The 16,908-nt window shown below is 44.7% G+C and overlaps 1 protein-coding gene across 2 annotated transcripts in view; it reads left to right on the top strand.

Moving 5' to 3' along the window:
• Positions 1–16,908, top strand: part of Dnalig1 (DNA ligase 1) — a 36,683-nt gene that overhangs the window by 3,041 nt on the left and 16,734 nt on the right. The window contains exons 3-10 of one of the 2 annotated variants that reach the window (XM_077670345.1): positions 807–1,021; positions 1,263–1,367; positions 1,448–1,549; positions 5,532–5,781; positions 7,151–7,321; positions 9,533–9,770; positions 13,439–13,540; positions 16,253–16,482. In XM_077670345.1, the coding sequence (XP_077526471.1) occupies positions 807–1,021; positions 1,263–1,367; positions 1,448–1,549; positions 5,532–5,781; positions 7,151–7,321; positions 9,533–9,770; positions 13,439–13,540; positions 16,253–16,482 (1,413 nt within the window). The remainder of the gene's footprint in view (positions 1–806; positions 1,022–1,262; positions 1,368–1,447; positions 1,550–5,531; positions 5,782–7,150; positions 7,322–9,532; positions 9,771–13,438; positions 13,541–16,252; positions 16,483–16,908) is intronic. The other variant, XM_077670346.1, reaches the window with a different exon arrangement.

A 16,908-nucleotide genomic window follows, 5' to 3' on the forward strand; every position in this document is an offset into this window, starting at 1 on the left:
GCAACCAGACACACCTTCTCTTCTATTACGCTGTTGCATTGGTTAGCTAAGGCTTGAGGTGCCATTTTGAACAGTTCAAGTGTCTGGCGGCAATGCGTTCTTTCTTCGCAGCCGACTGCATCTGGGAGAATTGTGACGACGATAACGTTAGCCCAAGGTTGTTTAGGCAAACTGGAAACTCAAAACTGCGCTACCATCTTGCGGGCCGTGGGGTGGCACGTTTGTAATTAATTAGGCTGTTTCTGAATGGCTGTTGGATTGTCTAAGTTCAGAATGGCTTGGCTCTCGGATGCTTGCATGATGTATCAGGGTGTGCCTTGTTTGTTTTGGAGGAACAGATGCTGTAAGGGATCGGTGTTGCTACCTTAGCCCTGCTTGCTGTGTTCTGCAGTAACGTTTTCATTGCAGCTTTCCTGTGGAGTGCTTTAGAAGAGGTGTTGCAGGGGTGAAAAAACACCGATGTCATTCAGATGGTTTGCTTAGCGATGGAAACACACTGTACATAATTCTTGTTTTGTGTCTCGCATAAATTGCTATAGTCCCGATTACCACATTCAGAGTACCTTTACGACGCCACGGAGAAAAAGAACAGATACTCTGTCCTCTGTTGTCAGGGGGCAAGTCTGTGAGACTCAAAAAGTGCCTGCGAGGATTTCATTTAGCTTTGGTGGGGAGCAGATTCAGTGGAGTTTGTGCTTCCAGGCGCAATGCCTCTTTCTGATGCAAGGGAGCTGAATTGTGTACGCGCATACCTTTGAAGGAATTTAACCCCTTACTTCACTCATTCCTTCGTTTCTTTCACTCAGGAAATCTTCTCCGGTCAGAGCCCCCCAGAGAAAGCGCATTCGGATGCTTGCTGACAGCGACGACGAAGAAGACACAAACCAGGTGAAGTCTGAGCCGAGTGAAGCCAAAGGTGGAGCCAAAGCCGAAGACAGTGGTGACGGCGACGCTGCATCCCGAGACAGCGAGGCGCCAACCGCTTCCACATCTGATGAGCCTATCGTCAAACGCCGGACAGGTAGGATTTCTGCATTTTTTACGAAATTGGAATTTTTAGTGTGAAAGCATTAAATGACCCCTTGAGTGAAAAAGCTGGCGTCCGGTGCCAGTAGCAGCGAATTGGCTGGATTCTAATAGATAATAGACTGATCGCGACGGACGAACTCATTTGTATGGGATTTTAGCCAATAAGATCTGGGTGTAAAGATTGTGGGGGTAAGTTTGTTGTAAAGAGTTGGCAACACTGTGTCTTTTTGCAGCGCGCAAAACGGCCAAGCGTTGTCCCGATCCGAGCCCATCCTTGATCGCATCAAGCAGCAAGCGAGTGAAGATCGAGCCAGAAGAAGCTGCGTGCGCGTTGGAAGGTAAGCCTAAGAAAAGCGGGAGGGAGTTGGGAGATAGTCTGCTTTGGGGGCTAAGGGGAACTTGGGGCCTACTCTCGGAGCTCCTTTGTCACCTGCAGAGGACAAGGAGGAAGAAGAGTCCAAGGCTGGTGCTGCATCTCCCAAGGATGAGGAAATGGAAACTGAGTCACCACCTGATGCCGGTAAGGGTCACTCTGGCTGCGGGGGCATCATTCGCAGTCCGACGTCAGTGTAGCAAAGCCTTACTTGACAAGAAATAAGCATACACAGTCCAACCCACTTATAACAATGCCAATTATAACATTATCTTGGATATAACTATGAACAGTCGTGGCACCATCAACTTTGCTATATGTTATATGGCAAAATAAACCGCAACAATTGAGCCTGACGGTACGAGCCTACTTAGAGTATAGTATTTGGGGATCTGTGAGGGATCTTGGGTGCATTGTGAATGACCAAGGATGAGCGTGAAATAAGTTTCGGCATCTCCTATATTTCCAACACTCAGAAAAAGTTGGTGCCTTTTACGTGTAGCTACGCTATCACTGAAGGAGGAGACCCCCTGACTGCCCCTCTTATCTCCCGCTGCCAGCTGGCCCAGGCAGTAGGAGCAGGGGGCGGCTCTTCAACACTGTCCAGATTAAAATAAAACTTCCGTGGGGAAAAGGCAGAAAACAGTGTCACTTTAGTAACATGCAATCTGCCAATCATTAAAAAAGAAAGACGGTCGAGGATTTGATGCAGAGACTTCCTCCTGTGTGAAAGGTAATGGTCTTTCCTAGAGGCCCTGTGGAGTCAGTTGGCACACGCATGGCTAAGTCTGGGTGGTCAGCCGTGCAGTTACATTTCTGTTTTGTAAATACTGGGTGCAAACCCTTGAATGCTCAAAAAAATACTTTTTTCTGTCCAACTCTGCCATAACAATTACTAGTTATACCAATGGCTTTTTTGTGTCACTTCAATATTGTCATAAGTAACTTTGACTGTAGCTGCAAATGTTAGCAACGAGCTTTAGGAGAAATCTCGTTGATAACAGGAAATCTCTGGACCAGGACAAATTTTTCGTCAACTGTGAAGTTTCCGAGAAAGCTGTAAAGCTTTCCTTTGCAGCCACATGGTTTTGTTTGAGGTGAATGTCAAACCTTCCTTCATAGGTGTAAATGGTCAATCTTTTGAGAACACTGCTGTTGGGAAATGGAAAATTCGTTGCCGCAAACTTTGTTTGGCTGAAATCCGACCGTACTGACAGGACCATGAGGATCTTGCCAGCCTGATTCCTGGAGGAAGGTTTAATATCGTAAGATGAAAAATAATAAAGGAATTCGAATGTTAGAGGTGCCATATAAGGCGTAATGGCTTAGCAGACAGACTACAAGGGCTACAGTACAAGCGATTGCCCGCACAAAAATCTATCCTTTTAAGCATGTTAACCGAGAGGGCTTAACACGACTACTGACACGAAATCAGGGGTGAGACAGCTGCCCATATTGTGCAGTTTTGATACAAATTTGGTTTCCTGTGCCAGGCTGCTCCGAATGCTTGAAAATTGAAAAAATTGCACCAGACTGCTCCAAAACAGTCTGAGAGCCAAGGGTTTTAATTCTCCCATCAGTTTCAGTGGGGAAAAATGCTTACTGACAGCATAATTTTCCAGCACCTCTGGCGTGAGGAGGTTTTGTAAATGTTTGAGTGATCATTCAATAAAAAAAAGAACCATAAAATTGTCTCCGACATAGTTTTTTGAAAGTCACCATGTCAGGTTTTACATGTTATATTCAGAGTTTTTAAAGTTTTCCCATCGCAAAACCCTTGCGAAGTCCTGTAGAAAAAATACTAATGTTTACTGATGCGACAAACTGCGGGTGTAAGTTGATGAAAAAAGGCAATTTTCGGAGCGCCGTATCTTCAAAACGACATTACTGGGTGCTGCCTTCTTTTGTGTGGTGAAGATTGGAAAACAGGGCCGTCGGGCGAAGCAGTTGCTCGTGGTTTAGGCAGAGTGCTCTTCGCCGATTTCTACCGTGGTTTTGGTTATGGGGGTGGCCGGGTTTACATTTAGTTGTTTGATCTGTTGCGGGAAGTTGCGGCGCGACCAGAAAGACGGGAGTTCATCAAAAACAACGTGGTGCCCGCGAATTCTCCGTGTTTGGGCCTTGAGTGTGAGGCGCGGTGCGTGCTTGAAGTGAACTTTCGGACTCATTGGGGTGTTATAAAACGCTGAGGGACTGCTGCGTTTGACGGCGAGCTTGCAGGCGGGAATGGGACGATCAAAACTGCGGAAGTGGCAGCGCAGGCTGCATCGCCGCAAAATGTTGAAGCAGTGTCCGATAGCAGGACGGGGTATTATTGCACGCTAGTAATGATGGTTAATGTATCTGAAGTGAAATTTAATGCCAAGAGGGAAATGGCTAAACATACCAATGTTACTCAAATTACGATTTTAGTGAACGTGCACCTTGGGGATCGAAGTGGGAGGGCTGGTGGGGTGCGACGACTGTCACCTCGCTTTGCCAAACTTTTGCCGTGGCTCTACACTTCTGCGTAAAGCCGATTCTGGGTTTACAAAAGTAATAATTTTGTCGTTCACATGAAAATGAAAAGATCTCACGATTGCTTAGTTTTTCAATACGATATTTTCAACGGGAATTCATGCTATGTAGGCCTACATGGAGCCTAAGAATTTAAAAATAGTTTGTAAAAAGGTAGTGCAATTCGTACCTTGTGATACTCTGGTAGAAAGAACTTTATGTAAAGGCTGTTTCAGGGTTATGTAAACACAAAACCGATTAAAAAGTGCACCCCCCCCCCCCTCCCGAGTTGCCAAAAATTTGATTTTTTAGGCTCCTAAGGGGACATAATAAATGCCGTTCTTCTGCTCTAAATCAAGGTTCTTCTGCTCCAAAATCGAGATTTCGCTGCTCCAAAAACTGCTCCCAAATCTCATTCAGCTGTCTCACCCCTGCGATTTTTTTTTTTTTTTTTCATATAATGGGTGCCTACCAGCCCAGTAATTGTAGAATGCACATTAGATGGTCGACCACAGCTTATCAAATTGTTTGCAGCGTCATTTATTCATGTCAGTTTTGGTTTTGACCACACAAACGCCAAGGTGGCCGACTTCATTGTGAACTTTTGAACCGTTAGCTGTGCATTGTGTTAACCGAAACCGTAGTGTCTGTGAAGTCCGGTCGTCGATTATGTTCACGTCCTGTGCCCGTTCCCCATCCTGTTAACATACAACAGGTAACAGTGCCCTTTTGCTTTGACGCCTGTTCAGAATTAATCGTGGTAGTCAAGAGTTTTAATTCTCGAATTCATTGCATTCAAGGCATTTGTAAGACAAGTAGAGCCACCTGTTGGTAGGCTTAGGGAATGCTGTTTCGGAATCAGTGGTGTTTACATTTGTGTGACGAAAACATGATTTTTAACAGAAATTTGTGTCTCCCAACAGAGTTGGGTATAACTGTTGCCCACCGTTTGCAAAAAACAAACAAACAACCTACTTCTTGTAATTGCGATGCATCAGTTTGGTTTTTTGTGATCGGGGCGCTGATTCTGAATCGTGACTATTTTCAATCGTCGAATTTAGGCTGGAGCAGTAACAATCAGTCAAATGGGCGGAAAATATTGACAGGTGTTGGTATTTCGATTACAAGCTGTTGTATTGGTGTTGTGTGCATTGATGAACATGCTATCGTTGTCCTGAATGCAGTTACGGCCATTTGTGAGCCACGAACATTGCTTGCCGACAGAGGGTAACGGGGTGTGATTTATGAAACAGCTGTTCTGCCGAGTGTCTCCACCCTGGGTGGGGATTGACCAATAATGAATAGTAACTGAGCTCTGCACACTAAGTGTGCCAACCTATTTGCTTGCTTAATATTATGGTTTGTTTAATAGTTAATACCAGGGCAGCTGTTTTACCGTGCCTACATGCCCAATCTGGGGGAGTGACCAGATGCAAGTGAATAGGAACTGAGCTCGACACATTAAGAGTACTGATTTGTTGGCTTGCCTTTAAATTACCAGTTAATCGTTAATTAATTGCTCAGTTGGTAAATAAAATATTCTCTGCCTCATTTGGGAGTTGTGCTGCTCAGTGCGCAACGCGACTGCTCAGCAACTCTACACCTCATCGTTGGGATTTCCTGTCATACGCAGATGAGAAAAAGGAAGAGTCAGGCGATGAGAACGAGAATAAGGAGGAGGAGGAGGCAGAGGACAAGAAGGTAAAAGAGGAGGCCTCCTCAACCCCACCAAAGGAGAAAGGTGCCGAGACCAAGGGTTCAAAGAAGTCCGAACCCAAGAAGAAGACCTCTCCCAAGCAGCAGAAAATCAAGACCGAAGAGAAGAAGCCTGAGGCTGAAAAGAAGTCGGACGAGTCAGGTGCCAAGAAGAAGCTCCAAAACTTGTGAGTGAGCATGACAGTGACCAAGTTCCTGTTTCTTTTATTTTTTGAATAACACAGGTCTCACTAAGCCTTGTGCGATAATGCATGAAGCCACAAGATGACAGGCAGAAACAAAATCGTCCCTTGCTCTCATTGGTGGCATCATTCTTAGTGTTCGTAGATGGCTAGAAGATACTTTGAAGATATCAAAATGGATGTTTGTTGACATATGTTCTTTCTGAAAGATATCTCAAAGGCACATCTGCTAGATACCCACACTTTGGGAGAGCTTTGAAACTATCTGTAGTGCTAGGAGCCAACATTTTTTGGGGCTCACTTACATAGGGCATGATGTACTCTACTACATTTCAGGTCTGTCTCAAGCTCTCACTTTAACACTAGTTAAAATTTTAAAGTGTGGTCTCTTTGATCTCCATGTTGCAATTCTTATTAATTTCCTGCTCAGACTTAAGACACATTTTACTGTTACAAAAAATGCTCATATGCATTGAACGTGTTTTTTCTGATGTGTGAGAATTCAGGCAGATTTAGCTGTCCATCATCTGGTAATTGAAGGAAACAATGGCATGTGTTATTGGCATGTTTTGCCTTCTCTAGGATAACAAAAATTGCAATGCTTTAGAAAAGTTGGGCCCTACAGTGCTAACATTGTAAAGCCGTCCTGGTTGAGGGCATTGGCTGCGAAAATTTCTTTTGGTGTCTACAAAGGGTGACTGAAAACAAATGCGCACTCTCTTGGATGTTTGGAAGTTATAACAGGGAGGGTTGCTATTGAACTAGGTGACATAAAATAAAAAAAAAGAAAAGGTTGAGTCTCTCTACAGGACGTCACCAAGAAATGAGAATGTGTAACAAGAGCGGAATAGGAAATCACAATTCTCGCTTCAGAGGTTAGTTGTCGCATTAATGAAGACTGGTATCGCTTGCCACTGTCCTTAATGAAGGGCAAGGTCGCTAAGGAGGATGTTGCTAGTGTACCGAAAGCAATGACAAGGGTGATTTTGTAACGTACTGTCTTCTTCAAAATTTCCTAGGCCGTGTCGAAAGTGCACGGACCACGAAAAATTTAATGTACAAGCTTGTGTCCTCAGTGAGGCTGAAACATTTTATGCTGGAAAGCTGGAGAAAACGCCTTTCTTTGTTACTGTCATAAAATAATTTTGTCACAATTAAAGGTTATGCTCATTCTTTGAATTCTTTGTGGTCCCGAAGGCTTAGAATTGGCCTGGAAAATCTTAACAAAGACTGTACATGCATTCATACAGATATTTGCTTGAAGCAAGGCATAGATGACATCTTATTTCTAAACTGGCTGTATTCAGTGAAGTATGTTAAAGGTTTATTTGGGTAAACACTTGTGCCACCTCAGCGCCTTCACTCCTACCGGCAAGTCCGACGCGGGCAGCGACCGGGCAAGTGACTACAACCCCGAGAAGTCCAACTACGACCCCGTGGAGGACGCCTGCTGGAAGAAGGGGGCCAAGGTGCCCTACCTTGCCCTTGCCGTGACCTTGGACAAGATCGACGGCATCTCTGGCAGGTGGGTGCCCTGGTTTCTTAACACTCTGCTCTGCCCTTCTAGCTTAAGAGGGGCCAAGTAGACAAAACACAAGTTTGGTTCATTCGAAAGATTGCCTCGTTAGAATCCCACTGACCCAACCTTCGACGTAAACTTTGCTCAAATAAGCTACGTAATTAGGAAAAAAAGAGAAAGGCCACGTGACCCACTAGCTCGTTTCCCGCAACAGAACCTATGATGTCATACGTGACAGCTCTGCGATTGGCTGAGGCCGGCAAATGCAAATGCGAATTAGCAGGGCTTGTAAGGTTGCCGAACGAGCTATTTGCGCTTACACTTGGGGCGCATTCTTTCGGTGGGGTAAACAATGGAAGTTACGAAATTTTGTAAACATAGAAGTACCGATGCGTACTGCTGTTGGTACTGGGCGCACTACGCTCGTTTTAGCTGCACAGCACTGCGGCGCTCTCTCAGACGACACTGGCTGATTGGCGTAAGCGATGGTGTCTTACGGGACCCCATTTGTCAAGCCTACCTAGTGTTTCACGAAAGAATTATTTTCAATTCTAACAAAAACAAGCCAGGTGGAAATGCAGGCAAAAACAAAGTGAAGGTGGACTAATCTAAATTGATTAATTTCTCAGCGAATACGGCATCGTTTTCTGCCGGGTGAGTGCTTGGAACACTGTAAAACACGAAATCTTTCAAATAAGTCAAACTTGTATTTTGTCTGCATGGTCCCTTTCAAAGGGGCCTAGAAGACAAAATGCAAGTTTGGTTCGTTGAAAACACTGCTGTGTCCCAATAATAATACCAATTTTATTGCAAATTTCAGACAAATAATAGAGATACTATTCAGTAAAGCAGATGAAGCGGTGGTGACTCCCGGGCCCCTTCCTGGCGATTTCTTTCTGGCATCGCTGAAACTTGTCTGTGTGATTGGTAATCGTTGACCTAAGCCACCGCCAGAAAACATTACTGGGCGATTGTAGAGGGCCTTCTAGTTCCGTTTGATTGTATCACTTGAATACCAATCTGTAGTTAGCACTGTGGTAAGTAGGTTTTTAGTGCGGGCCAATATTACGCCACTCCTGCTCATATTACGTCACTCACGTGCGAACTTTGAAATTTTTTCAATATTTCTAGTGTTTTTTTCGCTTAAAAGATCTTCTTTCATGGCTGAAATGGAGCAGAGGGATTTTCCAAAGGTTAGTTTTAAAGTGTTGTCATCATGGCCCCATTAAAGCCAGAGTTGGAAAATAATTTCTTGTTGAAGAGAGCTGGATCCTACGTTCCTACAGTAAAACCACAATTTAATGAACTTCAGTGCAACAAAATCCTTGATACAACTGGAAACCATGTTTTCATTCCCGGTATAATGAGAAGTGTTTGTGTAATTTCATTAGGATGAAGTCCCTGGGCTTCACGAAAATTGGTGCAAAAAGGCAATTTTGCTGGGACAGTTATGGCTGCGCAGAAAGCATTGCAAGCGCTAGCTAGTATATTTGGGTACCTGGCAACCTTGCCTTGCTATTACAGGTGGATCTGAGTTCTTCTCTGGTGATCCCGGGATTCGTCTTAAGTGGATTTTTAAACTGTTCATTGGAAATTATATTTTAGTTGTTTTTAAATTGTCTATCTTTTATATTAATTGCCCAATTTTAGTTAATTATACACTACCTTCGTTATATAAGTAATTTTTTTTTGGCTTAGACCGCTAGTTGTCCTTGCGCCATTACAAAAGCTATAATACCGTAGTTATTCGATTATAAGGCGGTCACTAATATAAGGCGAGGGTGCAGTTTGGAGAGTAAGAAGAAACTGCCATAAAATATACTGAGCTTCGAATATAAGGCACGGTATGACTTTGAGAATACAAATTTTGGAAAAACAACCTCGCCTTATATTCGAATAAATACGGTAATCATAATAATCACTGATGCGATAGATGAATCGACATAATCATCATAACAGTCATTGATGCGATGGATGAATCGATGCAGAAAATACTCAAGGTATGCCAAAAATTTTGAGGGGGATGTGCAGACTGTTATAGTTCAATATCAGGTGGGTTGAACTGTATTTTGTGCGAGAGGGAATGTGCAGTCCTCTCTCTGCTTCATATCCACAACTATTGGTGTGAAAATATCAATATTGGGAAGGCATAGCCACGTCCTAAACAAATCATTCCGTTCTCTTAGCAGCCTTGGCTTGTCTTTGGCTCTGTCTCAGGCTTCGGATCATCGAGGTGCTGAGCAACTTCCTTCGCTCGGTTTTGGTCCTCTCGCCCGACGACTTGCTGAAGGCCGTCTACCTCTGCCTGAACAAGCTGGCCCCGGACTACGAGGGACTTGAGCTGGGCATCGGCGAGTCACTGCTGGTCAAAGCCCTAGCCGAAGCCACGGGCCGCACCGCGGAGAAAGTGCGAGCTGAAGCCGCAGCCAAGGGGGACCTGGGGCTCGTTGCTGAGGTACGTTCTGTGTGTGTTTGAAGAATGGGGGGGGGGGGGATGCAAAGAGCACAGAGGCGTTTGTCTAGTAAAGTCTGGGGCACTCAGCGGGGAATATGAAGGGGTTGGTACTAAACCAAAGTTCTGCAATGTGGAGATATTTAAAAAGCATCTACATGCATTTGCGCATCCAAATCTCATTAACTCTTTCGTTGCCAGGCCTAATCAAAATTGTTCAATATGAACAATACCTTGGGAGCCCCTTTTCATAGCATTCCAAGAATTTCTAGAGCAAGTAAAGCTATTTGGAGTCCGCTCACAAAATGCGCTTTTGAAATCAGTTTGCGTTTTTGATTTTTGACCCGCGTTTGCACCACCTGGGTATGCAAAAGGGGCGTGATCATCGTGCATCACTGCTACCAAAGAAGAAGGCGCGCCGCTCGTAATTACTTTGCATCAGCATTTGGCTTGTGTTGCCAGTACACAAATGGTGAATCAGATGATTTTCAATCATCATGTTTGCACTCTGCCAGTAATAATCCCTGAAATCGGCTGAACATATGAAGCAGTGCCTGTTTGCAAAATTACTTTATGATTGTAGGCAGTTTTATTGCCTTTGTGCACATTGTTTGAAGTCGTGTTGGTGGTCTACGTGCCACAGGACCACTCGCAAACAGTTTCGGTTTCGTTTCTGCGCCGTGAATTTAATATTTGGCGCTACTACGCAGTTACCCATCTTCAAGCCTATCTGCCGTGGAGCCTTCAGTGTCTGCTACTGATCCCCGAAGAAAGCGTGCCGCTCATGATTTCATCCTGCCATAACCCGATTTCTGTGATAAGAACTTCTGATACAAGTCAAAAGATAACAACCAGTCGCCAGATATCAGTTCCGACAAGGAGAGCGCTTCAAACCAGCCTTGCACACCGCCAGCCAGACTCATTTCCAAATGAGGCTATCTCCGGAGGTCTAGTGTTGCTCTTTAGTAGAACTGTCTGTTTGTGCAGAGTCTCCAATAAGTTTTGTACTGTTTCATTTTAAAAAATGTTAGGTGGCGCTGCAATGCGTAGTTCGGAACTTTCATTGCGCAGCAGCTACTTGGTGAACGTTTGCAGGGCACAATTCTAGAGTATTGCACCTCATTCCTGCAAGCAGTTCTACAATAGCGAGTCAGAAGATGATGATAAGCCGCAAGTTTGTGTTTTGAGGGATAACTGACAGTGAACTTCAACAAACAAATTTTGTTTTCAACTCCATGCAGATTTTTCGGCATCGCGTACTGTACCCCAAATACTGTGCTGGCCGTGAATGCAGTCAGTCATTGGCAAAATGTTCTTGCGTCACGTGGGGACAAATTGGTGCCTCTGATAATGTCAAACCGCCGAATTTTTTTTTAAGAAACCACCCAAAATTGCGCATTTTGAAATAGAGGTTGGGCTTCACCACAAGGTGCGGGGCGCCTTGCGTGCTAGTTTTTTTTTTTTTTTTTCGCCTGACAAACTGTTTCGCGCAAGTCAACATTTTTGTAGGACATGTTTTTGAAATGTTTCCCTACAAAACGTATATTCAACATTTTTTTCTAATTTTGGTGGCTTGTTATACACAACTCCTTTTTTTTAATCAATTTCTACAACTACTTGACAGAAATTTCGATTTTAATTCTTTTTTTCGCAACTTTTATATATGCTGTTTCGCGCAAGTCAACTTTTTTGTAGGACATGTTTTTGAAATGTTTCCCTTCAAAATGTATATTCAACATTTTTTTTTACTTTTGGTGGCTTGTTATACACAACTTTTTTTATCAATTTCTACTACAACTTTACATAAATTTCATTTTAATTTTTTTTTTGCAACTTTGATATATGCAAATGCAAACATTATAAAAACTGGGGTTGTTGGAAAGGGCATTAAATCATCTGCATTTTATGTTGCTGCAATTAGTGCCTAATCAATATGTTTTGCAGTAAAACAGGTTTTTTTAGACCCCTAAAAATCGGTTAATTTCCCACGGTGAAGAAAGAGTTATACCTGTGACACACGGCAACGCTAGATCTCCTTTAAACTAAACCCCTTTCGCCACGTCAAAAGACATTTTGCGGAAAGGAATGGCGCTCCTGACACACAGCAACCCCCGATCTCCTTTATGTAGTTCCCGTAACTGACACACCATTAAAGTGGCGCTAGCAGTTCTGTGGAAAAAAGCATGCACAATAACAAAAATAAAGTGCGGCTAATAGGTCTTCTTCATTATTTTAGAGAGAAACCGCGGGTTTTATGTTGTTTAGAAAAATAAATGGGTAATTTCACATATTTGTATTAAAAAGCAACGATGGAGTGCTTTTTTAGCCTATGTTCTGTGCCTAATCTGGCAACAGTGGGCAGATGTTTACAAAAATACATTACGATTGGGCTTGTTTAATGCAATTTAATTTCACTGCAGTTTAAAAAATTATGAAAGTATGAAATCGCATTTGTTCGCACTAAGTTCTGAGAAGCTTATGATTTGCAAGTGCCTGCTTACGAGGCTGCGCCGCTAGCTGCTCCTTTTCGTTCGGGAAAGGAGATAGACGAACACCCCTTACGGGAAATGCCCGCTGCGGTGAAGGAGATTCTCCTTTGTCGTGTGTCATCGAGGCAAACGCCTAGGGATGGGCGAATATAGATTTTGAGGTTCGAAGCGAATAGTGATTAGTCGAATGATTTCGAATCGAATAGTTCGAACAGTGCACATTGCAAATCACAAAGACAAATGAGCAACTTGTGACCTGACTAATTTACACAATTTTTTCTAATAATTAGAACTCACACTGGCACAGCATTGTGTAAAACTATTACCAGTTGAACATTTATTGCAAAATCTTACACACAGCTTTCCTTTGCTGTATTCACAAGTTTTCATGAAGAAATCCTGTTGCGCCACACGCTCTAGGTGCAGCAGTTTCCGCCGGCTGCTCATTCACAAGTTTAAGCGCCGCCTAGAAACTCGCAGAGTTAAGCGTTGCCTAGAAGCTCCGCTAAAAAAAGTATTGTAGCCACTAGTATCCTCGGCCGTAGCCAAGCAAAGCGCAAGTGGCTGGTCGCCATTTTGAATAGGCTCGCTTAGTGCGGCGTACTGCCGCACTGAGCGAGCCTATTCAAAATGGCGGCCTGTACAAGTCTGCTGGCCTGGTGCCGCTATGTTCGGAGCGGTGTCGTTTCAGTGCCGCCTTTTTTTTTTTAACCTAAAGTGTGCTGGCGGCCGAGAGCTTCGTCGAACCTCTAGGCAAGGCAGCAACTCGGCAGTGCCGGCACTGATAATAGAAATGTCCGCGTTGGTGGGTCTTGAGCCAAGCCTGGGGTAACTCCTGGAATGCTTGACCGAAAAGCTTGGCTTTTAGCTGCCTATTCGGGAGCATCGAATAATTCGAAAATATTGAATATCTGCATTCGGATCGAAGCGAATAACGAATAGAGAGCTATACGATCGAATATTCGACAATACCGAATATTCGCCCATCCCTACAAACGCCGTTTCGGTAGCAGTCCTTCTCTGCAAAGGCCTTTTAGGCGCCCGTGTGTCAGGGGTATTAAGGTGCTATTAGGAAAGCCGTGCGGGTTGCTACGAAAACACTAGTGGTGTCTGTTACTCGCTTTTTTTATATCTCTGTTAACATGCATTGTCAGTGCGTTGTCGTTACTCTTGTTTTTGCAGAGCAGCCGCAGCCACCAGCGCGTCCTGTTCTCACCGCCGCCGCTGACGCTGGCCACCGTGTTTGCCAAGCTGCGCTCCATTGCAGAGATGACGGGAAATGCCGTGCGTATTCTTTGCCTTGAGGGTTGCAGCTGTCTCTAGCGTTGCACTTGAAGTCCTGAACAAGTGAGAACTGTTTGGTGCCGGTGTTGTCATTGTCTAAAGCGATTTGGACATAGAACTTGCTGTGGGTAAAACAGTCACTCCAGAATGTCTTTAGCCTTCTCTGCTGTTTGCCCTCCAGCTCCTGTATCAGAAAACGGAGTCTGGTGGAAGGCCCCAAGACTAAAATTCTGAGGAAGGCTGGGCATGTAAAGCGGAAAAGTGACAATCAGGGGTCCATCCAGGTAACAGAGTGATTACTCAGAGTTGAATAACACTCTGGAGGGATGAAGCCTGAAACATCATCATCATCATCATATCTACGCCCACTTTAGGGCAAAGGCTTCTCCCATAGATCTCCAGTGATCCCGGTGCTGTGCTAACTGCGACCAACTTATCCCCGAAAACTTCTTGATTTCATCTACCCATCTAACTTTCTGCCGCCCCCTGCCCCGCTTGCCTTCTCTAGGGATCCACTCTGTTACCCTCAATGACCAACGGTTATCTTGCCTTCGCATTACATGGCCACACCCATTTCTTCTTCTTAGTTTATACTAATATGTCGTTAGCACACCTTTGTTCCCTGACCCACTCCGCTCTCTTCTTGTCCCATAACGTTGCACCTATCATCTTCCATTCCATTGCTCACTGAGTCGTCCTCAATTTAAGCTGAACCCTCTTAGTGAGCCTCTAAGCTTCTGCCCCGTAGGTGTGTAATCCGGTTATTTGGGGACAAAGAATAGATTTTTTGCTCAGTAGTTGGAGTCAGTGGGGAGGCCTTTGTCCTGCACAGGACGTCATGTTGGCGGACGATGATGACTGCAATGATGTCATTCATTGTCCCTTGCTGCGGGACGAAGCAAACATAGCCCGAGAATGGTAAATTGGTTCCGTAAAACGTCATTGCAAGAGAGGTTCAAGGGACCCAGGAAACACGTCTCTTGTGATCAAAATTCTCTTAGAACACTGTGTGGCAGCACTGGTTCACTTCGTATACGTCATCATCGAAGTGTGTGTAAACATGCCTACAGGAAATTGCTAGGGCTTGCCTAAAGAAGTCATTTGTAATAGTTTTTTTGACTGTAGGTTGTATGAGCTTCTTTCTCAATTTATGGACGTCAGGCACCCTTCACTTTGCCAGCCTTCCTGTTGCGTAAAGTACTGTTGAAAAATGCTCTTCAGTGTTCGTCACTTTCATCTGCCAACACTTTGTGCCCCGCAATGTCCCTGTGGCCGTCCTCCTCCTCCTCTGGTTCACCCTCTAGGGCACCATTCACTTGTGCGAGGATCATATGATCTGTAAGCGCTTTGAACCACCCGGGGTCCATATCTGCAGACTGCACAGCATTATTGAGTTTTTTGTGCTGATTTTAAATCTGCATTTAGATTCTTTTTCAAGTTGATTGTTTCTGAGATAATAATTAATCGCCATTATTTTGGGCCACAGTTGCAAAATAACCAACTCCATACAGAATGGTAATTTTACCCCGTGGCTACGCAGACAAATGAATAAAGAATACAGTGTTGGGAGAACTGTGTTGAGTTAGCTATTTTCAGTCGTTTTGCAACACACTGAACTTCTCGTGCTCTGTCAAAAATGGCTCACAGGTAGTGTTAATTGAACACAATAATAATTTTCCAAACTCTTTACTTGAAAATTTGTTTCCAACATTCCATTCTCCATGCATTTATGTATCAGTGAAAAAAAAAAAAAAAATTGTCATACCTGCCGTGGGTGCTGAGATGTCCACCGGCAAAACGCTAGCTTCGCGTTGCAAGAAAAGTGCCGTTTTTACCATTGAATTCTGCACAAACTGAGCTGTAGAGTGCACTAAAATGCTATTTACAATAAAACACGGTGCCTTTTGAAGAGAAAACTTGCAGACTGATAGAAAAATAGCTGTGGGTGCCGAAAATGTTTTTTTGACCATTTTACGGCCCCACAGACCTATCTGCCCCTTTAATTCTGGCCGGGGCCCATCCTCAGGGGTGTCTTCCTCATATCTCCCATCCTGTCTCTTCTAAATAGTGAAGAATTTACTCTAGGGACCTAAAAAAGTGGTCCTTAGTGCTAAGCCATTCCTCTTGTATGAGGTGGTTGCTAGCATGAAAGACAAAGGCACCCGCCGCGGTGGCTCAGTGGCTAGGGCGTTGCGCTGCTGAGCACGAGGTCACGGGTTCGATTCCCGGCCATGGCGGCCGCTTTTATGATGGAGGCGAAAAGCAAAAACGGCTGTGTGCACGAGATTTCAGCGCACGTTAAATATTCCCAGGTGGTCAAAATTAATCCGGAGCCCTCCACTACGGCGCGCCTCATCGCCTGCGTTGCGTCGGCGCGTTAAACCCTGCAATCAATCAAATCAGTGAAAGACATAGGGAAACCAATCAAATTATCTTTGAGTATCTTTTGTAGCCAAGTGTCAGGCTCTTTGATTTACAGTCCCAGACTCGCATAGTCCGCTGGTAGTCCAAGGATTCTCCATGCCACAAAAGTGTGTGTGCAAAACGAATGCCAGACTGTCTTGGGGAGCCTGCGGTGATTCAGAGACTGATAATCAAAAAGCCCCAGCACCTCTTGTAGCAAGTCTTTACTCTACTAGACTGTTCCTGATGGAACCTTTTGTCGCTGTCATTCAACTACACTGGAGTAACCCTGGTTTTGTTCTGGGGCAGTCTCAGCAGAAGAAGGTGGACATAATCAAGGGCCTGCTGGTGGCGTGCCGCCAGTGCGAGACGCGCTTCCTGGTGCGCTCTCTGGGCGGCAAGCTCCGGATTGGCTTGGCTGAAGCCTCCCTGCTCACGGCGTTGGCCCATGCCGTCGCCCTGTCCCCGCCACACGGCGACCCCAAGGCCTCCAAGAAGCGGCTCGAAGAGGCCGCCCTGCTGGTGAAGACCGCCTACTGGTAGGCTCTGTTGAAGCGAAGCTTTCGATCCCTCACTGGTGGTGGCTTTGACCCGGAATGCACTGTAGGACAGCAAACTTTCTCTGACGATGATGATGATGATCGTAGGTGAAGTGAAAAGAATCAAAAGAATGCACTGCAGGAAAGCCAACTTAGGGAATGGGCTTCTACACTCCATTAGGCACCTCAAAAAAAAAAAAAAAAGCCTCCCGTAATCGGACTTTTGCACGATTCCGACACTGCCAAGCAGTCTGGATTTTGGACTTAGACTTCGACTCAGGTTGCTTGGGAGAAAGCTTGGCGTTTTAAGCATCTTTGTCTTAAGATAGGGTCATTGATTTTTTTTTTTTTCCTTCTCTCTCGTCAGTCATAGTTTCACACTATACTCGGACGCAACTTAAGAACGACAACGGAAGTTGCCGCTGC

Source organism: Haemaphysalis longicornis, unplaced genomic scaffold (genome assembly GCF_048455015.1).
Source record: "Haemaphysalis longicornis isolate Haplotype H1 unplaced genomic scaffold, Haemaphysalis longicornis Haplotype H1 scaffold_5, whole genome shotgun sequence".
Lineage (NCBI taxonomy): Eukaryota > Metazoa > Arthropoda > Arachnida > Ixodida > Ixodidae > Haemaphysalis > Haemaphysalis longicornis.